We start from the raw sequence: 24,309 nt of genomic DNA, 5'->3' as shown, positions 1-24,309 counted from the left end.
CCTGTCCTGGCCCTGCTCTGGGCCTGGCTTTGTCCCTGGTTCTTAGATGACCCTGGCCCTGCCCCTGCCCTTGTCCTTGCCCTGGTACTGGCCTTGGACATGTCCATGGTCCTAACCCTGGTCCTGCCCTGGAGCTGCCACTGTCTTGGCCCTGCCCTGTCTCTGGCCCTGCCCCGGCCCCAGCCATAGACCTGCCCTGGTTGGTCGTGCCCTACCTTAACCCTGTGCTACCCTGGGCCTACTCCACCCTGCCCTGGTCCTGCCCTCCCTTTGTCCCTGCCCTGACCCCGCCTTGGCCCTCACACTGGCCCTAGCACTTACTTGGTCCTATCTGTGGCGTTGGCCTAGCATTGACCCCTGCTCCTGACCCTGCTCCTGCCATGGCCCTGGCCCTGCCAATGACCCTGACAGCCCTGGCCCTAGCCCTGTCTTGGCCCTGGCCCTGAACTGGCCCTGCCCTGACCCTGGCCCTGAATTGGATTTGCAGGTGTCTTGTCCCTGATTTAATCTGGCCCTACCATGGCCCTGTCCCTCTCCTGGCTCTGTCCTGGTCTTGTGCTGACCCTGACCCAGACCTTGGCCCTGCCCCAGCCTTGTCCTTGACCTGGCCATGGCCCTGCCTCTGCCCTGGACCAGCGCTGTCACTGGCACGGACCCTGGCCCTGGCCCTTTGCTACTTAAGGCCATACCCTGTCCCAGCCCTGGTCCTGACCCTGTCCTGGCCCTAATTTGGCCTGGCTCTACCCTGGCATGCTATTCTGGCCCTAGCCCTGACCCTGTCCCTGTCCCTGTCCTGGCCCTAGCCCCATTGCTGGTCCTGCCATGGCTCTTATCCTGACGTTGCCCTTTCCTGGTCCTGGCCCTGGCCCTGTCCCAGCCCTGTTCTGGCCCTGGTCTGAACCCTGGCCCTGCAATGGACCCTCCTTGGTCCTACCCAGACCCTGGTTCTGGCCCTACCTCTGCCCTGGCCATACCTTTGCCCTGGCCTGGACCCCGGTACTGGTCCTTGTCCTGCCCCAGCCGTGGCCCTGGCCCCGCCCTGCCTGTGCCCTGTTCTATCCTGGGCTGGCCCTGCCATGGCCTGGTCTTGCCATTGCCCTGCCCTAGCCTGCCCTGCTTGTGCCCTAGATCTGCCCCGGCCTTTGCCCCTGTCTTGGTTCCAGCCTTGACACAGCCCTGGACCTTCCCTGACCTTGCCTCAGCCCTGGCACTACCCTGGCCTTGGCTTGGCATTTGCCCTACTCTCTCTATGGCCTGGCTCTGGTCCTGCCCTGCTCTGCTCTTGTTCTGTCCTGGCACAGCCCTGGCCCTGCCGTATCACTGGCTCTGGTCCCGCCCTTATGCAGGCCTGACCCTGCCCCTGCCTTGGCTTTGGCCTGGACCTTGGCCGTACAGTGACCCTGCCATGACCCTTTCCTGGCCCTGGCCTGGAACTTGGCCCTGCCAAGGACTCGCCCTGGCTCTGTCATGGCCCTGGCCCTTTCCTGGATTTGGATGTGTCCTGTCCCTTATTTGCCCCGGCCCTTCCCTGGCTCTGCCATACCCCTTCTCTGGGGTAGGGCCAGGGTCAGGACCAGGGTAGGGCCATGGTAAGGCCTGAAGATGGGAAGGGCTGGGGCAGCGGCAGGACCAGGGAAGGGTCAGGGCCAGTGATGTGGTAGGACTAGGGGCAGAGCCGGCACTAGGGCTGAGCCGGGGCAGAGCAGGAGAGATTACATTAGGCTATTACATAAAATTTTTATTTTAGATTTTTAAGATAACTATAGTAGTGGTAATAATGTCTATACTATGTTGTTTGTAATAGTAATAATGTTTGCAGTAAATAATCACTAAATTTTAACTAATACTATCTTTGCTTCCAGTAGTGTTCTATGAGTACAATTTTATCAATATGTAAATATGTGAGGCATTGATTCTCACAATAATTCTATGTGCTAGGTACTTAAAGCATCCCCATTTTCCAAATGTAGGAAACAGGCATAAAGAAGTTAAATACTTGGCCAGATTACTCCTGTAATCCCAGCACTTTGGGAGGCCAAGGCAGGCAAATGGCTTGAACTCAGGAGTTTGGAACCAGCCTGGGCAACATTGTGAAACCCCATCTCTACTAAAAATGCACAAAAAGAGCTGATTTAAGTTTCTTGTAGGATTCTGGTTATAAAACACTGGTCAAACACACAGGGCATGGATAGGGCAGGGCCAGGGACAAGTTCAGGTCAGGAAGGGGCCAGGGCCAAGGCAGGGCCAGATCTGGACTTGGAGGTGTCCTGGTCTGATTTGCCCTGTCCCAACGTTGGCCCAGCCCTGCTCTGGCACTTCCTGTCATGCCCTGTCCTTGGTCTGAGCATTGGCCCTGGCCCTGTCCTGCTTCTGGCCCTGCCCCAGAGTTGACCAGGCACTGCCATGGCCCAGTCCTGCATTGCCCTGCCGTCTTCTGCCCTGGTGCTGCCATGGCCCTGCTTGGGCCCTAGCTCTGCCTCGACTCTGGACCTGCCCTGACTCTGCTCAGCCCTGGATCTACCCTGACTCTGCCTTGGTGTTGCCCTCCCATCTCTATGGCCTGGCTCTGGCCCTGCCTTGCACAGGCCATGCTCTGCCCTGCATGTCCCAGCCTGGGCCCAGCCCTTGCCCTACCATATTTCTGACCCCAGCCATACCCTTGTTCTGGCCTTGACCCTGCCGTGGCACTCTCCTGGCCCTTCCTTGGTCCTGCCCTGCCCTTCCATGCCCTGGCCTTTCCCTCGCCCTGCACTGGTCCTGCCCTGCCCTGGCAGTGCCTTGGCCCTGGCCCTGCCTTCTCCCTGGCCTTGCCCTTTCCCTGCCCTGGCCTGACCCCAGGCCTACCGAGTCCATGAAATGACCCTGGACCTGCCTTGCCATCATCTGTCCTGGCCCTGTATTGTCCCCACCATGCTCTGGTCCAGCGCTTACCCTGGCCCTGTTGCTAGTCCTGCCACTGCTATGGTCCTGCCCTGTTTTTGGCCATGACCTGTGCTACCCTAGCCCTGCCCCGCCTTGGCCTTGGCCCTACCGTGGCCTTTTCCTACCCTGGCCTGGCCGTACACTGGCCATTTCTACCCTGGCCTTGCCCTTCCCTGGTCTTGCCCTGCCCTGGCCTTGCCCTGCCCTGGCCTTGGCTTTGCCTTATCCTGGTCCTGGTTCTGCCCTGGCCCTGCCCTTTCTCTGGATCCTCTCTGGTTCTGCCTTCTCCCTGGCCCTGCCCTTGCTCTGGCCCTGTTCCTGGCTCAGCCTTGACCCTGGCCCTGGCCCTGGCCCTGACAATCCCCAGGCCCCACACTGGCCATGCTTGGCCCTGGACCCTCCTTTGGCCCTGCCCTGGCCCTGTGCTATCTTAGTACAGGGCCTTGGCCTTGGCCCTGTGCTATCTTAGTCCTGCCCTGGCCCTGAACTTGCCCTGGCCCTACCCTCACCCTACACTGGCCCTGCCCTACCCTGGCCTTGCCCTGACCTGGCCCTGCCTTTGGCCTGCCCTGGCTCTGGTTCTGCCCTGGCCTTGCCCTTGCCCTGGACCCTCCCTGGCCATGTTTTTACTGTGGTCCTTCTCTGGCCTTGCCCTTGCCCTTTCCCCTTTCTGGTCCTGCCATGTTTCTGGCCCTGCCCTGTCCATGTCCTGGACCTGACTCTGGCCCTGGACCTCCCTGTCCCTGCCCTGCCATACCCTGGCCCGTTCCTTGCTCTACACTGACCCTGCCCTGCCTTGGCCCTGTGCTACCCTAGCCCTGCCCTGGCCTTCTGCTGGCCCTGATCCTGCCATGGCCCTGGCCCTGCCATGTCCCTGCCCTGGCCCTGGTTCTGCCCTACTTCTGGCCCTGGCCTTGGTCCTCTTATGTCCCTGGCTGTGACCCTGCCCCTGGTTTTTCTCTGGCCATGACCCTGCCCCGGTTCTGTCCTATCCCTGGCCCTGTCTCAGTTCTGTCCTAGCCCTGGCCTTTCACAGTACTTTATGCTTAGTAAGGGCTCCATAGTGTCTGTGAGTTGAGTGTTGTGTTCATAGTATCTGCCAAAACAGAAAGAAAAAAAACAAAATCTGAAGATGAGAAGTTAAAGCTTTGTATATAATATGCCTTGAATTGTAAGTGCTTGTTATTAGTTGTATTACATGTAGGTCATGGTTTTGTACACATAACTCCAAACCATTGATACTGTTAAAAGAATATATGAATATATGAAAGAATATATAAACATAAGAATGTATGAGTATCTAATGACCTCTCCAAATTAATTTTTATTTTTAGCTCTATTAGATTTTTCTCAGTGTAACAAATGTTTATTCCTGTGTAATTAAGGGCATATTTCCTGTACAGAATATTGATATTACTTAATTGAAAATTATATAATGCAAAAATATAATACTATTTTTAGGCCAGGCATGGTGGCTCATACCTGTAATCCCAACATTTTGAGAGGCCAAGTTTGGAGAATCATTTGAGTCCAGGAGTTGACCAGCCTGGGCAACATATTGAGACCTTTTCTTTATTAAATAAATAAATAAGTAAATAAATAGGATGGGCACTGTGGCTCATATCTGTAATCCCAGCATTTTGGGTTGCGAAGGCAGGAGGATTGCTTGAGCCCAGGAGTTTGAGACCAGCCTGGGCAGCATAGCAAGACTCCATCTCTACAAATAATAAAATATTAACCAGGTGTGGTGGTGCGCACCTGGGGTCCCAGCTACCTGGGAGGCTAAGGTGGGAGGTTTGCTCGAGGCTGCAGTGAACTGTGAATGCACCACTGCATTCCAGCCTAGGCCACAGAACAGGACCTTGTCTACCAATAAATAAGTAAAAATATAAATAAAAATAAGTAAAAAGAAATATAAGTAAATATAAATATAAATACATATAAATATAAAAATGAATACATGAAAACAAACAATTTTTAAATTTAAAATCACTGAGGGCATCCTATCCATTTCATTTCATGATTCCATTACATCATTTCACTTAGATGAAATGATAAGATTACTTGAGATGAGATGAAATGATGAAATGATGAGATGAAATGATGAGATGAAATTTTGAGATGAAATGGTGAGTAGAAATGATGAGATGAAATGATGAGATAAAATGACAAAATTGAAAATAAATTGAAAGGAGATGAGATGAGATGAAATGAGATGATGGATGAAATGATGAGATGAAACGAGATGAAATGATGAGAAGAAATGAGATGAAATGAAATGAAATAATGAAATGATATGAAATAATGAAATTGAGATGAGATGAGATGATATAATGAGATAAAATGATGAGATGAAATGAGATGAACGATAAGATGAAATGATGAAATAAGATGAGATGATAAGACGAAATGATGAGATGAAATGATGAGATGAAATGAGATGAAAAATGATGAGATGAAAAATGAGATGAAATAATGAAATGAGATGAAATGAAATGAAATAATGAAAGGAAATTATGAAATGTAATGATGAAATAATGAAATGGCAATGATGAGATGAGAAGAAATGATGAGATGAAATGATGAAATGATGAGATGAGATGAGATTAAATGATGAGATTAAATGATGAGATGAGATGTGATGAGATGAAATGATGACATGATATGATGACATGAAATCAGGTGAAATAATGAGATGAAATGAGATGAAATGATGAGATGAAATGATGAGATGAGATGAAATGAGATGAGATGAAATGTGATGAGATGAAATGACATAATGAAATGAAATAATGAAATGAAATGATGAAATGGAATAATGAAATGGAAATGATGAGATGAGATGCAATGAGTTGAAATGATGAGATGAAATGAGATGAAATGATGAGATGACATGACATGAAATAATGAAATGAAATAATGAAATGAAATTGAGATGAGAAGATACAAGACGAGATGAAACGATGAAATGATAAGATGAAATGAGTTGATGAGATGATGAGATGAAATGATGAGATGAAAAGATGAGATGAAATGATGAGATGAAATGAAATGATGAGATGAAATTAGATGAAATGAAATTAGATGAAATGTAATGAGATGAAATGAAATGACATAATGAAATGAAAAAATGAAATGAAATAATGAAATGAGGTGAAATTAAATGAGATGATGAACTTAAATGATGAAATGAAATAATGAAATGGAAATGAAATGGAAATTATGAGATGAGATGAAATGATAAGATAAGAGTAGATGATGAGATGAAATGAGATGAAATGATGAGATGAACTGATGAGATGAAATGAAATGAAATGAAATAATGAGATGAAATGATATGAAATAATGAAATAAAATGAAATTGAAATGAAATTGAAATAAGATGAGATGAAATGATAAGATGAAATGATGAAATAAAATGATGAAATGATGAGATGTGATGAGATGAAATGATGAGATGACATGACATGAAATAATGAAATGAAATAATGAAATGAAATTGAGATGAGAAGAGATGAGATGAAACAATGAAATGATAAGATGAAATGAGTTGATGATGAGATGAAATGATGAGATGAAAAGATGAGATGAAATGATGAGATGAAATTAGATGAAATGAAATTAGATGAAATGTAATGAGATGAAATGAAATGACATAATGAAATGAAAAAATGAAATGAAATAATGAAATGAGGTGAAATTAAATGAGATGATGAAATTAAATGATGAAATGAAATAATGAAATGGAAATGAAATGGAAATTATGAGATGAGATGAAATGATGAGATGATGAGATGCAATGATGAGATGAAATGATGAAATGATGAGATGAGATGTAATGAAATGAGATGAAATGAATGAGATGAAATGAAATAATGAAAGGAAATTGAATTGAGATGAGATGAGATGAAATGACGAGATAAAATGAGATGAAAAAAGAAATGAGATGAAATGATGAGATGAAATGAGATTAAATGATGAGATTAAATGATGAGATGAGATGTGATGAAATGAGATGAAATGATGACATGATATGACATGAAATCAGATGAAATGATGAGATGAAATGTTGAGATGAAATGAGATTAAATGATGAGATTAAATGATGAGATGAGATGTGATGAAATGAAATGAAATGATGACATGATATGACATGAAATCAGATGAAATAATGAGATGAAATGATGAGATGAAATGATGAGATGAAATGAGATGAGATGAAATGTGATGAGATGAAATGACATAATGAAATGAAGTAATGAAATGAAATGATGAAATGGAATAATGAAATGGAAATGATGAGATGAGATGCAATGAGTTGAAATGATGAGATGAAATGATGAGATGAAAAGATGAGATGAGACGAGATGTGATGAAATGATGACATGAAATGACATAAAATGAGATGAAATAAGATGTAATGATGAAATGAGATGAAATGATGAGATGAGATGAAATGAAATGGTGAGATAAAATGATATGAAATGATGATATGAAATGATGAGATGAATGATGAGATAAGAGGAGATGATGAGATGAAATGATGAGATGAAATGATGAGATGAACTGATGAGATGAAATGAAATGAAATAATGAAATAATGAGATGAAATGATATGAAATAATGAAATAAAATGAAATTGAAATAAAATTGAAATGAGATGAGATGAAATGATAAGATGAAATGATGAAATAAAATGATGAAATGATGAGATGTGATGAGATGAAATGAGATGACATGACATGAAATAATGAAATGAAATAATGAAATGAAATTGAAATGAGATGAGAGGATACGAGATGAGATGAAATGATGAGATGAAATGATGAAATGATAAGATGAAATGAGTTGATGAGATGATGAGATGAAATGATGAGATGAAAAGATGAGATGAAATGATGAGATGAAATTAGATGAAATGTAATGAGATGAAATGAAATTACATAATGAAATGAAAAAATGAGATTAAATAATGAGGTGAAATCAAATCAGATGATGAACTTCAATGATGAAATGAAATAATGAAATGGAAATGAAATGGAAATGATGAGATGAGATGAAATGATGAGATGAATGATGAGATGCAATGATGAGAGGAAATGATGAGATGAGATGTAATGATGAGATGTAATGAAATGAGATGAAATGAAATAATGAAAGGAAATTGAGGTGAGATGAGATGAAATGATGAGATAAAGTGAGATGAAATAAGAAATGAGATGAAATGATGAAATGAGATGAGATGAAATGATGAGATGAAATGAGATTAAATGATGAGATTAAATGATGAGATGAGATGTGATGAAATGAGATGAAATGATGACATGATATGATGACATGAAATCAGATGAAATGATGAGATGAGATGAAATGAGATGAGATGAAATGTGATGAGATGAAATGACATAATGAAATGAACGAAATGATGAAATGGACTAATGAAATGGAAATGATGAGATGAGATGCAATGAGTTGAAATGATGAGATGAAATGAGATGAAATGATGAGATGAAAAGATGAGATGAGATGTGATGAAATGATGACATGAAATGACATAAAATGAGATGAAATAAGACGTAATGATGAGATGAAATGATGAGATGAGATGAAATGAAATGCTGAGATAAAATGATATGAAATGATGATATGAAATGATGAGATGAATGATGAGATGAAATGATGAGATAAGAGGAGATGATGAGATGAAATGATGAGATGAAATGATGAGATGAACTGATGAGATGAAATGAAATGAAATGAAATAATGAAATAATGAGATGAAATGATATGAAATAATGAAATAAAATGAAATTGAAATGAAATTGAAATGAGATGAGATGAAATGATAAGATGAAATGATGAAATAAAATGATGAAATGATGAGATGTGATGAGATGAAATGATGAGATGACATGACATGAAATAATGAAATGAAATAATGAAATGAAATTGAAATGAGATGAGAAGATATGAGATGAGATGAAATGAGATGAAATGATGAAATGATAAGATGAAATGAGATGATGAGATGAAAAGATGAGATGAAATGATGAGATGAAATGAAATGGTGAGATGAAATTAGATGAAATGTAATGAGATGAAATGAAATGACATAATGAAATGAAAAAATGAAATAATGAAGTGAGGTGAAATTAAATGAGATGATGAAATTAAATGATGAAATGAAATAATGAAATGGAAATGAAATGGAAATGATGAGATGAAATGATGAGATGCAATGATGAGATGAAATGAAATGATGAGATGAGATGTAATGAAATGAGATGAAATGAATGAGATGAAATGAAATAATGAAACGAAATTGAATTGAGATGAGATGAGATGAAATGATGAGATAAAATGAGATGAAATAAGAAATGATGAGATGAAATGATGAGATGAGATGAAATGATGAGATAAAATGAGATGAAATAAGAAATGATGAGATGAAATGATGAAATGATGAGATGAGATGAAATGATGAGATGAGATGAAATGATGAGATTAAATGATGAGATGAGATGTGATGAAATGAGATGAAATGATGACATGATATGATGACATGAAATCAGATGAAATAATGAGATGAAATGATGAGATGAAATGATGAGATGAGATGAAATGAGATGAGATGAAATGTGATGAGATGAAATGAAATAATGAAATGAAATGATGAAATGGAATAATGAAATGGAAATGATGAGATGAGATGCAATGAGTTGAAATGATGAGATGAAATGAGATGAAATGATGAGTTGAAAAGATGAGATGTGATGAAATGATGACATGAAATGACATAAAATGAGATGAAATAAGATGTAATGATGAAATGAGATGAAATGATGAGATGAGATGAAATGGTGAGATAAAATGATATGAAATGATGATATGAAATGAGATGAATGATGAGATGAAATGAGATGAGATGAGATGAAATGATGAGATGAAATGATGAGATGAAATGATGAGATGAAATGATGAGATGAACTGATGAAATGATATGAAATGAAATAATGAAATAATGAGATGAAATGATATGAAATAATGAAATAAAATGAAATTGAAATAAAATTGAAATGAGATGAGATGAAATGATAAGATGAAATGATGAAATAAAATGATGAAATGATGAGATGTGATGAGATGAAATGATGAGATGACATGACATGAAATAATGAAATGAAATAATGAAATTGAAATGAGATGAGAAGATATGAGATGAGATGAAATGATGAGATGAAATGATGAAATAAGATGAAATGAGTTGATGAGATGATGAGATGAAATGATGAGATGAAAAGATGAGATGAAATGAGATGAAATGAAATTAGATGAAATGTAATGAGATGAAATGAAATGATGTAATGAAATGAAAAAATGAAATGAAAGAATGAAATGAGGTGAAATTAAATGAGATGATGAAATTAAATGATGAAATGAAATGGAAATGATGAGATGAGATGAGATGAATGATGAGATGCAATGATGAGATGAAATGATGAAATGATGAGATGAGTTGAGATGTAATGATGAGATGTAATGAAATGAGATGAAATAAGAAATGATGAGATGAAATGATGAAATGCTGAGGTGAGATGAGATGAAAGGAGATGAAATGAGATGAAATGAAAGGATGAGATGAAATGATGAGATGAGATGAAATGAGAGGTGAGATGAGATGAAATGAGATGAAATGATGAGATGAGATGAGAAGAAATGATAAGATGAAATGAGGTAAGATGAGATGAAATGATGAGATGAGATGAAATGAAATAAAGTGAAATGAAATGAAATAATGAAATTGAGATGAGACGAAATGAGTTAAACTGATGAGATGAAATGATGAGAAGAAATGAGATGAAATGATGAGATGAGATGATGAGATGAAATGATGAGATGAAAAATGATGAGATAAAAATGATGAGATGAAATGATGAGATGAATTGAAATGAGATGAAATGAAATAATGAAATAATGAAATGAGATGAAATGATATTGAAATGAAATTGAAAGATGAGATGAGATGAAACGATGAAATGTTGAAATGATGAAATGAAGAGATGTGGTGAGATGAAATGATGAGCTGAAATGATGAGACAAAATGAAATGAGATTAAATGAGATGAAAAATGATGAGATGAAAAATGATGAGATGAAATGATGAGATGAAATGAGATGAATTGAGATGAGATGAAATAATGAAATTAGGTGAAATAATGAAATGAGATGAAATGAAATAATGAAATGAAATTGAAATGAGATGAGAAGAAATGATGAGATGAAATGTTGAAATGAAAGGAGGAAATGATGAGATGAGGAGATGAAATGATGAGATGAAATGAATTGAGATGAAATGATGAGATGAAAAATGATATGAAAAATGAGATGAAATGAGATGATATGAAGTGACATAATGAAATAAATGAAATTAGATGAAATTAAATGAAATAGTGAAATGAAATAATGAAAATGAAATGGAAATGAGATGAGATTTGATGAAATGATGAGATGATATGATGAGATGAGATAAAATGAGATGAAATGATGAGATGAAATGATGAAATGAGATGAAATGATGAGATGAAATGATGAGGTGAAGTGATGCACTGTCACGTGTGTGTCTATTCTTTTTCCCAACCAACAAAAATTATAATTCATTTTAATTTTATTATTTAAGAATATTCTTAAGAGTTGAAGGAAAAATAATATCTACATTATGGGTTACAATCTAAGTATAAATAATACATAAATATATTAAAACTTACAAAGAATATGTTTTGGAATCAAATATACCATGCTTCTGTGATGACAGTTATTTCATGCTGGTTGTCACAATTTTACATGAAAAACTAATGAAAAAATGTTTTTAACTGTTTCTAAAAATAAGTTTCCAAAAGAGTTTTACATTCGAAATATGAAAAAGATGTCTTTGCGTTCCTTAATCTGATGAGATTTTCACACTCTGCACATGATAATTGTTAGATTTTTATTGTGTTGATAAATTGTATATCAAATAAAAAATGTTATTACCTCTTAAATTAGGATTTTTAGGTGATATAGGCAGAAAGGAAGGCAAGTTTTTATAACTTTGTCTAAATGAACTTTCTAAATGCCTGAGTATTAAAAGATAACGTCTATAAATCACAATGTATATATTACTGTATGACCTAGGACCAATCAAAACCATTACCTCTGATAACATTATATTGTGCCCAATGTAAAATAGATATAATAATATCTCAAACTTAAATCCAGGCATTGTCATTGAATATCTTAAGAATATGCAGCAAAGGTGCTTTTAAAAATACAAGCTAGTGATTGTACTGAATTTGTAAATCACATAGGATAGTGGGTCATTTTAAGAATATTAGTTATTTCAATCTATAAACGTGGATGTCTTTCCTTTTTTGTGTTTTCTTTAATTTCTTTCATTAATATTTGTCATTTTTGTTGTAGAAATCTTTTACTTCCTTGGTTAAATTTATTTCTAAGTACATTTTTGTAGCTATTGTAAAAGGAATTGCTTTCTTAATTTCTTGTTTCAGCTAGTTTACTATCAATATATAGAAATGCTACTGATGTTTGTATGTTGATTTATATCCTGCAACTTTATTAATTTCATGTATCAGCCTAAGAAGTTTTGGTAGCATCTTATTTTTTTCCGTGTATAAGATCACATTGTCTTTAAACAAGGACAATTTGACTGTCTCCTTTCCAATTCAGATATCCTTTATTTCTTTCTCTCACCTAATTGTCCTGGCTAAGACTTTCACTATGTGAAATAGGATTGGTGAAAATAGGCATCCTTTTCTTGTTACAGTAAAATCTTTTTCTTGTTCACGGTAAAATCTTTCACCTTTTCCACACTCAGTATGATCTTAGCTGTAGATTTGTCCTTTATGTCCTTCTGTGTTAAGGCATATATTTTCTATACTAAATTGTTAAGAGGTTTTTTGTCATGTAAGAATATTTAATTTTGCCAAATGCTTTTATTGTGTTTATTAATTTGATCATATGGTTTTCAGTATATATCCAAAGGAAAGAAAATCAGTATATCGAAGAGTTACCTGCACCTGCATGTTTATTACAACACTATTCACAATAGCCAAGATATGGAATCAACAAAAGTGTCCATCAACAGATGAATGGATAAAGAAATGTGACATACATACATAATGGAATATTATTTAGTCATAATAAAGAACAAAATCCTGTTATTTGTGGCAACAAGAATGCAAGTGGAGGGCATTATGTTAGGTGAAATAAGCCTGGCATAGAAACATAAACACCACATAACTACGTGTTCTCACTTATGTATGGAAGCTAAAATTTTTAATCTCGTAGAAGTAGATAGTAGAGTTTTGGTTACCATATCCTGGAAAGAGTAGGAGAAAGAAGAGTATAAGAAAAATGTGGTTAATACATACAAAATTACAGCTGGAGAGAAGGAAGAAGTTCTAGTTCTCTACAGCACTGTTGGGTGACTGTAGTTAACGGGAATTTATTGTGTGTTTTCAACTAACTAAAATAAAAGATTTTGAATATTCTCACTGCAAAGAAATAATACATGATTTAGGTAATGGATATGATAATGACTGTGACTTGATCTTTATGCATTGCATAAATATATCAAAATATCACTCTGTACCCCATAACATGTACATTTATTATATGTCAAAGTAAATTTAAAAGAGAAAAAATGAGGTAAAGGTAAATGTACAGAATTTAATTACTTTTTCTTCTATAAAACGCAAGAGTCAGTACCAAGAAGAGTCAATTTATTAGTTTTCTAAAATAAAAAAAATCAAAGTCGCCAAAAAAGAGCAATATCCAAGAAAACATTGAAAATGAAATACAACATTTAGTAAGAATAGAAAACTTGGGCACTGTATCACCCTGTTCCTAGATACCGACTTACTGATAGCAATTTAAATAGAATTTTATTCTATCTAATTCGTTTATACTCCCAGAGTTCGAAATTACATTTTACCTACAATAAATGAGATAACACTTGCAAATTATATGGTACTCTGCCTAACACACGTTAATAACTCAATACATGTTAGCAATAAACTTTTAGTATAGTAGTCAAAGTATTAATTTCTCACATTGCAAAGTTCCTTCAAAGACATGAATACAACCTTTCTAATGACTCCTTGTTCATCAAGATACCTCTTCAAATTATTCTATTTGTTTCACTCAGTATATTATCTGTGTATACCGATATGATATTACACTCTTTTTTTTTTTTTTTTTTTGAGATGGAATCTCATTCTATTACTGATGCTGGAGTGAGGTGGCATGATCTCGATTCACTGCAACCTCCACCTCCCAGGTTCAAGCGATTCTCCTGTCTCAGCCCCCCAAGTAGCTAGGACTACAGGTGCACACCACCATGCCTGGCTAATTTTTGTATTTTTAGTACAGTCAGAGTTTCACCCTGTTGTCCAGGCTGGTCTCGAACTCCTGACCTCAGGTGATCCACCCACCATGGTCTCCCAAAGCGCTGGGATTACAGGCATAAGCCACCGCACCCAGCCTGATATTGCACTCTTGGGTTTTGAACACTGAATATCTTTTTGAAAGATTACACCTCTTTACCTCTTTGTGCTTCAGAAATTCTTTTCCTTCAAGTGTTCTAAGAGTCTAATGAAGAATGAAGTCATGTTTTATCACTTTTGTCCTTAAAGATTTCAGACATGCTGAAACTGATTGAAGTATCATTTGCTACCAGATAGATTAATTATCTCTAGTTGTAGGAGTGGATACATCTTTAATGGTATATTTTGGGTTATTGTCTTATTTTTGATGCAGTGTTCTATAAATAATTTATTAAACCTGGCATCCTTGGGTGAGCATGGATTTTTCAACTTTGGTGTTATATTGTGTTTGCTTTTAAAAACTGCTTTTGAGGCCGGGTATGGTGGCTCTTGCCCATACCCAGCACTTTGGGAGGCCAAGGTGGGCGGATTACCTCAGGTCAGGAGTTCAAGACCAGCCTGGTCAACATGGCAAAACCATGTCTCTACTGAAAACACAAAATTAGCCAGGCATGGTGGTACATGCTTGTAGTCCTAACCACTCAGGAGGCTGAGGCAAGAGAATCACCTGAACCTGGGAGGCAAAGGTTGCTAGGTTGCTGTGAGCCAAGTTCGCACCATTGCACTCCAGCCTGGGTGAAAAGAGCAAAACTCTGTCTCAAAAAAAAAAAAACCCACCAAAATCTGCTTTTGAATGGAGTTGTACATACAATCTTTATGAAAAAAATTATCAAGTGCATAAGTTCATAATAGAAAAACCAATAATACTCCAGGCACAAGTTAGTACTAAAAAAGTTATGTTGAATATTCTCTAATACAACATGCTTTTTCCCTTCATGAACGATTTGTGTTTTACTGAGAAGAGTCATTGTTTATGGTAGACATTAGACTACAGATGAATATGTACTTTAAACACTCTTAGTTGCTTTCTTAATTTTATATCTGCTGCTTTATGCTTCTGTTTATTTTCATTCTTTCCAATGTCCACATTCTAGTAAATCTGAATATTTTAATCCAAGTTTATATACTATTTAATATTGCTTGTATAGTTTAGTATTTTTAAGACTCAAAAAGGTTTACAGAAAGAAGAAAAAGATCAACATGTTATTAATCATTTAAAGATCCTTTTAAAATCTTTGACCTTTATATTTTAATGAATAAAATGTTGGTAGTTATTAGTATAAAATAATTTATGTCTTTTGGACTTAGCATCCAGTATTTCTTTTTTAATAAAGAAAATAATTATTCTCTTGCAATATACTATGTTTATCTGGGTTTTGAAAAATGATGTTTCCTAATATGAGAAAGCCATTTACATTTTTAAATCTACAAAGGCGAATGGAATGGTACTAAATTATTTACATAATAATGTTTAGATGGTGGCCCTTATAACTTTCTTTCTATACTTCCTACAGAGTTGGGGATATGCAATCCTAGAATATTTCTGGGAGCTAATCCTTTAGCTTGATGAATGAAACAAGACTTTTAAATAAAATTAAACTTTCAAATTATCCACGTAATGGGCCTGTCTTTTAATTCAATGGATATGGAGCATAATGAATTATCCCCTGTTCATTGGGTAATAAGTTCTCATTCTTAACTTCTAATACTCAAAATGTCCTTTAATTTTTAATTTTCAATAGTCATATCATTATCCCTAGGTATTTTAGCTTCTATCTTAAATTCTAAAATAATTTTGAAACAGGAGAAAGTATTCTTTATTACTATATGTATTAAACATCATGGTTTTCAAATTTAACTGCAAATGTACCTTTTCATTGCTTCTTGGTGGCGCCCTTCACCCTATCCATATTGTCACTACCAAGTGGTGATTACTTTTCAGGTTCACATACTTGTTCTTTAGAAAAATCTTCTCTGTGCCTTATAAAGAATATGATTGTTGGCATTCAAAAGCCAGCGAAGTATACATTATTAGCCTGTTGCCTAACTCATTTCTTTAAGAAACTACACTAATTACCCACATACTTATGTTTTTATTTCCTCATTATTTCTGGAGAAAACAAATACTGCTAACATGATATTTGTAAGAGAGAAAAAAGTCTTTTCTTGAAAAGTGCTGTCATTGTAGTACTAACTTATAGTATCAACTTCTTTATCAACTCCTTATACACTTTTTATTCTGAGAGAAATAAAAAAGCTAAAAGTGAAATGACTTTTTTTACTCTCCATATTATAAGCACCCATCTTGGTAATTTAGGGTCTTTATAGTTAGGGTAAGTTGTGTCATACCGAGGTTACAAAATAATAAGTATTTTGTCTCTTTGGGCCTTTCCTTATTCAGTAATACTGTCAGTTTGGCTTTTTTTCTAGGTCAACTTATTGATCTCAGTATTCTGAAATAATATGTTTACTATCTTTTGATAAGCATTTAAAATATTAGATTTATTGTTACTCTTCTGCCTTCATTGGGCTGGAAGAATAATTGTTTCTCTCACTCCACAAAAGCCAAGTTGCAGAGAAAAACACATAGACATTCAACTGCAAAGCAGAGAAACTTGACTATTTCCTGCAATTTTAAAGTGTATATTGAATAAAACCATCTTTTTATTTTCTTTTTTGCTCACTGGCAAATATTAACAACATCAAGTGTGTTATTATAATGTTATCTAGTTAAAAATCTCAAAAAGTTTTCATAATTACCATTTAAAAATACATAAATAGGTGACCTAATGTTAATTTTTATTGTCTGAGACCATGTCTGTTATTTCACTCTTTAAATTCAGTTAGTAATGCAGAACCTAGCACTTAGTGGATACTCAAAAATTATTTGCTGGATAAAAAAAGGTTAAACATGTAATATATACAAAATGTACTAGAAAAAATGCACCAAACAATTTTGTTATAGCAGTTTAATGTAGAATATTGCCTTTAAACGATAATATAGTTTTCAGGTGTCTACAGTGATTTTGTAATATTTGTGCACATATAAAATAATATTTCCAAAAATGTAATCCAGTGAGGCAATATACTTTCTAAATTCTAGATTTATAATTTAGGGTTTAAATTATAAAATCACTAAGACACAAGTGAAATATAGTCAAATATCCCCTTGGAAAAAAATGAAGTGGCCTCTAAAGTGAGGTATTCATATATGTAATTTTACAATCCTCTAGTGATAGAATTAATTAAATACACCACCAAATTGATTAATTCCTACAGTGTTAAAAGAGAAGCACTAATAATGCCAGTGACCATGTAACATGGGTTAAGCTACAAGTCATAGAAATGTGATGAGAAGCCTCAGCGCTGTAAAACAGAGGGTGGAGGAAAGCTTTTCCTCTCTCAAATGAGATTTGCCAAGTATACTTCTTGAAGAATAGGAAGTTGAAGTGTTCAGGACTTTTATGTCTATTCTACTTTGGCTTAGTTTACGTGATTCTTAGTTTATTAGCCTAGAAATGGCCAAGAAAACTTAAGGCTCAATAATTAGTTATAAATATGAAATATCCCCAATTTTTAAGATAAAAACAACTTATAAATGTATTTGTCTGTAAAAATTGTGTATATTTTTACAGAACATCTATTTCTTTCTTTTTTTATTTTTTTAATTATACTTTAAATTCTAGGGTACACATGCACAATGTGCAGGTTTGTTGCATATGAATACATGTGCCATGTTGGTGTGCTGCACCCATTAACTCATCATTTATATTAGGCATATCTCCTAATGCTATCCCTCCCCCCTCCCCCCACCCCACAACAGGCCCTGGTGTGTGATGTTCCCCTTCCTGTGTCCAAGTGTTCTCATTGTTCAATTCCCATCTATGAGTGAGAACATGCGGTGTTTGGTTTTTTGTCCTTGTGATAGTTTGCTAAGAATGATGGTTTCCAGCTTCATCCATGTCCCTACAAAGGATATGAACTCATCATTTTTTATGGCTGCATAGTATTCCATGGTGTATATGTGCCACATTTTCTTAATCCAGTCTATCGTTTTTGGACATTTGGGTTTGTTCCAAGTCTTTGCTATTGTGAGTAGTGCCACAATAAACATACGTGTGCATGTGTCTTTATAGCAGCATGATTTATAATCCTTTGGGTATATACCCAGTAGTGGGATGGCTGGGTCAAATGGTATTTCTAGTTCTAGATCCCTGAGGAATGGCCACACTGACTTCCACAATGGTTGAACTAGTTTACAGTCCCACCAACAGTGTGAAAGTGTTCCTATTTCTCCACATCCTCGGCAGCACCTGTTGTTTCCTGACTTATTAATGATCGCCATTCTAACTGGCGTGAGATGGTATCTCATTGTGGTTTTGATTTGCATTTCTCTGATGGGTCTATTTATTTAAAACAAAGGGAGGGAAGTCTCATTTACATTAGTTTTTTTCATAGCCTTTTGAACTTTGCAATTTCTATGTTTCAGAACCTATTTCTTACAGTTTTTCTATGCTAAACTCTGTCCTGGTCAGTTCTAGCGTGTATGAAGAACCAAATGATGTAACTGTATGCGACCTGGCTGTAGTGGAACAAATTTGACTCTTAAGTATGCAGGCTCTAATTTTCCTGTCTGGTTTTGGTAAGTATTCCTTACACAGGTTTTTTCTTTGAAAATCTGGGATTGAGAGGTTGATGAATGAAAATTAATCCTTTCACTTTGTTGTGTATAGGTTTGCAATAATTAGGTCAGAGTGGAGTTTTAAGGTCATGGAGGGGGCTGATGACTTACAAATAATGGGCTCTGATTGGGCAACTACTCACCTGAGTTCCTTCCACTTGACCTAATTAAGCTTGTGAAATTTACACTAAGCCATGAGCTCATCTTTAAAAAGTTTTATTAAAAGATTTTCAGCTGTTCCAAATAGGACTTATTGGTGGAATGTGTTTTAAAGGATCATATCAGATGAATGAAAGGTATTTGATCCTTTGTTTCCTTAATAATAAAATGATGGTTTGGAAAAATAGGCTAGAGTCTAACCGCAGTGCTATTATTAGGCTTTCTTGTTAAACATAGGTCTAAGCCTAAGTATGTCAATACAACAAATACTTACCGTTTCATTTCTAGTAATAAAAAAATAAAGTCTTTCTGGCATAAGGATGATTTTCATCTGGTTATTTTGAAACATTTTTGTAAAATAAATTTCCATCTCTAAAGAACATTTTTAATTTGTAAGGAGGGGTATGTCTCTGTGCACTGGAAGAGAGGGAGGACTAAATCACTGAGAAGTCTTATGATAAAGAAGCCATTGGCTTAAATCAGCAAAGCAAGCCATCCCTTGGGTTAAGGTGTTTTTCCTGGCCATCCTGTCTTGACTAGAACTTTACCTACACCTTCCTTTTTGGTTTAGGCAAATTATAATATCTAAACCTGAAGTCTCAGCTCTGTGTCTTTGAGATATAAATGTTCTACCACGTCTTCTCTGGAACCTGATAACTATCTATCTCTTTAAAATGCAAGTCTAGGGAGATGACTCATCAGAAAAAGAAGAAAAAAGAGGTATTTGGAAATTGTGCAAATTAAAGCAGCCCCTGATGCCAAAGTCTACACATTCCGGAGTGAGTCAGTTCTGGCCAGTTCTAGCTGGATCAAGAGAGCTCTGCTGGGCAAGCCTGAAGAGCACCTGGATGGCAGACACCTGAGGAGCCAGGTGCCTGAAACTTCCTCCACCTGCTTGAGGAGCGCTAAAGCCCAGGTGCTGGCTGGACAACCCCTTCCGGTTGCCTAAGCAGGTGGCAGAAGAAGGAAACAAGGTCAGAGGCAGAGTGTTGAACCCTGCCTCCCAGGTGGGTGGAAGATGCCTGTCACCAAACTAGGGCCCAGCTTGCCAGGTGAGATGGGTGAACTGGTGATCCCCCGAGAGAGTGGACGTCAGAACTACATGGTCCTGGACCTCACCTCGGCCAGCGAAGGAGAGAGAGGGTTAATGTTAACTGCACGAGGCCCACTCTAGCCTTAAATTCTGAAATTCAAACCCTTCCCTTGGAGACAAAACAAACATGACAAGGAATTCTGACATCAGGGGACAAGAATCACAAGTTCCCTAGTGGGAGACTGAGGAGGCAGTGTCCTTCCTGCCCTTGGTCTACTGGCTAAGAACCTTCCTCAGCCTGACCTTTCCACATTGCACTTCCAGCTCTGTTTGCAATTTTCCTCCTTTAGTGCTGAGGGAATCCCAGTGTTCGATCCTGAAATCTATAGGTTCCTAATGGGTGGTTAAAAAAAACCTCAGCGAGAGAAGCAGAAAATGTTTCCTCTTCCTGAAAAACTGTAGAAAGGCAGGCACCATTCTGGGTGAGGACATGGTCCTTGCAAATGTCTTTGTGTTTTGTTTTTTTTTTTTTATTTTGAGATGAAGTTTTGCTCTTGTTGCCCAGACTGGAGTGCAGTGGTGTGATCTCTGCTCATTGCAACCTCCGCCTCCTGGGTTCAAGCAATTCTCCTACCTCAGCCTCCTGAGTAGCTGGAATTACAGGCACCTGACATCACACCTGGCTAATTTTTTGTATTTTTAGTAGAGATGGGGTTTTGCCATGTTGGCCATGTTGGTCTGTAACTCCTGACCTCAAGTGAGCCACCCGCTTCTGCCTCCCAAAGTGCTGGGATTACAGGAGTGAGCCACCGCGTCCCACTGTGAGTGAGTGAGCCACTGCAAAAGTCTTTAAAGACAGCATGTTTCAGAGGCTGTGACGGTGCCCTGTGAACATGCCAAATCTCGCAGTCCCGGGAGCTCTGAGGAGCAGGCCCAGCTCCTTGCCAGGCTGATGGTACTGAAACTCTGCTCTCCAAGACATAACCTGATGGCCGTGCAAGATTTCTTAATTGACTGTGGACCGTGAGAGTCTGCATCTCATTTTAATTAAGACAGGAAAAGAAAGAACAAAAGAGCAACTCCCAGGTTATAGAGAGACTGGATTTTAGTATAATATTCAAGTGTAGCATTGCTAGTAATAACAAACCTTTCCCCTCCCAAACGGTAAACACTTGCACTGCCTATTATACAAAAATTCAACCATCCTCTCTGTTCCCCCGATATCTCCTCCCCAGTGACCCCCCTCTCATGCGGCCTCATGAGCCTGGCCAGTGGTGAATGGCACTTTCATGGGCATGAGACTCCACGTGAGTGGGACTCAGCTGGGACCCCTCTCCACGTGGGAGCTGGAGAAGCCACCCTAGTACCAGCTTAAAGTGTCTGTGATGTCCCTGCTGCTGAGGTAGGGGCGCCTCTGAGCTGGTCTCGGGGTGTGAGCTGCTGCTGGTAGTGGGCTCTGCCCTGAGGGCCTGGTGGCTGGTCGGAAGGGCAGGCACACATGGGTGACTCCCCAGGATCTCAGGCCACCTCCCCACCACAGTCCTGCACTGTGTGCTCCAGGCATGTGCTGAGTGCCTGGTCAATCACCAGTGCCCTATTGATCCCCGTCTCCAGAGAGATCATTTAGCGTCACTCCACAGAGGGGGAAACTGAGGCCCAGAGAAGTAAGGTGACTCTCCCCAGTCACAGGTCTGGTCAGCAGTAGGATGGGAGGCTAGTCCCTTGCTGTCTGACTCCCTGAGCCCACCCATATCCCAAGGCAGCCAACCTCTGCCCGCCCTGGCTCAGGCCCCGGCTGGCCCCTGTGGTGGGTGATGTCTATCTTCCTGGCCTTTGTGCTCCCAGCCAACTGGGATGGAGCCTCCAGCTGGCATGACAGGTTGTAGCTACGGACAGAAGAGTGGCTGTGAGGCTGCCAGGAATCTCACCAGGGCCCCCTCCCAGGGCCTGTCCAGAGTGAGGTCTGGGTACCCCAGGCATTGCCAGACCACAGGATCTGATGTTGGCCAAGAGGCTATGGCCACAGGCTTTCTGAGGCTGGCCCCCAGGGAGAGTTCAATCCTACTGTCCCAATTCCTGCCCTGGCCTTACCTCTCAGTCTCACCAAGCCGCTTCATGGTCCCAAACCAGGACCCAAAGTGCTGCTTGGGCTCAAGGTTGTAATTATTTGCAGCCAACTGGAGCAGCAGACCTCCTTGCTTACTTTGAATTCCTGGGTCCAGAGGGAAAAACTGGGTGGTGACAGGGACGGGACAGGGATGCCACAGGGGCCCTGTGGGGGTGTTAGATGGGGTGGTGGCCAGTCTTTGCTCATAGGGGACCCCCTCCTCCTCTCCAGTCCTGTCCCCACCTGTTCTCAGAGCTGGCTCAAGCAGCAGCTCCTCTAGGAAGGTATCCTTGGTTTCAACCTGGTACTCCCACCTGCAGGTCTTCCTGGAGTGTCTCCTCTTTGTCTCCCCATAAATCTAAGATGAGGGGGATGGATTTGCCCACCGCTACTCACCGTATGACTCTTGTGAGGCTGATCTGTCTCCCCTGCAAGGCCAACAGCTGAAGTCCATCAGAAAGGGTCCTCTGGCCCAGAGCCAGCCCCTGCACACCCCTGTCATGCTGCACCCAGGGTGCAAGACCCAGATCAGGTCTGGGTGACAGGAAGGGTATAGAGGGGCTGAGGCTCAGGGGCCTTCTAGCCTAACTTGTCTGGAGACAGTTGGGGAAACTGAGACCCCAAGCAGGGAGGTATGGCTCCGAGAGATTATTCTCATTAACCTGGAACACTTTTGCAAGCTGTTAGGTATAGGAAGTCTGTCACAGGTAAGAGAAATGCTTTTTGAGAGCATGAGAGACAGCAGGGTTGTGACAATATTGAAACACCACTGTGCAGATTCACCAATTTCCACCACCAGGAGCCCCCTGAGAGTCATTGCAGATGCGCAGCCCTCCCCTGCAACCCCTGGACCTCCCCGTGGTCTGGCACCTAAAGGGTTATGACTCATGGCAGGAATCAGGGCCCTCAGGATGCCCTGCCCACTCCAAAGTTTGCCTCTGCTCTGATTGGTCACTGACATTCAGATTGTCACCCAAATATAAGGACGTTAGCAGAAAGACTCATTCAATACAAGTGGACTCAGACATAGATAGGATTTGGGTTGCAAAAAGCCCCTTTTGTTCTTTTATTTTATTTTGGAAAAAACTGTTATTGTGAAAATTCACACATATATATAGAAAAAAACTCAATCAATGCAAAAGGATAGACAATGAACAAATGAATTCCCCTTCCACTCCAGATCCGCACCTCAGATCCAGACCTCCTGAGCCCACTTCCCCCATCTCATCACAGATCCAGACCTCCTGAGCCCACTTTCCCCATCTCATCACAGATCCAGACCTCCTGAGCCCACTTTCCCCATCTCATCACCAGTGATTTCTTGGGCTCTGCATTAGTTTTCTATTGCTGCTGCAACAAACAGCTACAGACTCAGTGGCTTCCATTTCTGTCTTATAGTTCTGGTTGCCAAAATTCCTAAGAGGATCTCACTGGGCTAAAATCAAGGTGCTAGCGGGGCTATGTCCCTTCTGGAGGCTTAAGGGATGAATCGGCTCCCTGCCTTTTCTAGCTTCTAGGGGCTCCACCTTCTAGGTTTGTGGCCTTCTTTCTCTATCCTCAAAGCCAGCAACAGCAGGTGAAGTCCTCGCCCATCGTGCATCACTCTCCCTTCTGCCTCCTTCAACTTTTTTTTTTTTTTTCTTTTTTGTATTTAGGGGGAACGAGTACAGGATTCTTACATAGTCAAAAAGCTCCTTATAGAGAAGCTCGGAACTTTCAATACAGCTTTGCCTTTTTTGCCATTTTAATTTTCCATTTAATTTAACTGTATTCTCTCATTTGACCTTCATACTCTGTGGAGAAATATTTCTATTTCGGCTTGTATTGACAAGCTGTTTTCACACAGCCCCCGCATCACCCAACCAACCAGCAGAGATCCTCATTCCCATGAAACAGATAAAGAAACTGAGGCCCAGGGAGGCTAAGTCCTGCCAGGATCATTCACCTTCCAAGGTAAGGAGCCAGTT

At 39.4% G+C, this 24,309-nt stretch overlaps 1 protein-coding gene across 1 annotated transcript in view; it reads left to right on the top strand.

The window, feature by feature from the left end:
- The window catches only part of LOC117976209 (uncharacterized), a 46,273-nt gene extending 22,448 nt beyond the window's left edge, over positions 1-23,825 (top strand). Inside the window, exons 6-7 of the mRNA XM_063598078.1 lie at positions 18,898-19,004; positions 19,884-23,825. Of these exons, the coding sequence (XP_063454148.1) occupies positions 18,898-18,964 (67 nt within the window). The 3' untranslated portion in view covers positions 18,965-19,004; positions 19,884-23,825. The remainder of the gene's footprint in view (positions 1-18,897; positions 19,005-19,883) is intronic.
- The last annotated feature ends 484 nt before the right edge of the window (positions 23,826-24,309 follow it).

This window comes from Pan paniscus, chromosome 18 (assembly GCF_029289425.2).
Source record: "Pan paniscus chromosome 18, NHGRI_mPanPan1-v2.0_pri, whole genome shotgun sequence".
NCBI classification, from domain to species: Eukaryota; Metazoa; Chordata; class Mammalia; order Primates; family Hominidae; genus Pan; species Pan paniscus.
This window is presented reverse-complemented; position numbering and strand designations above follow the sequence as displayed.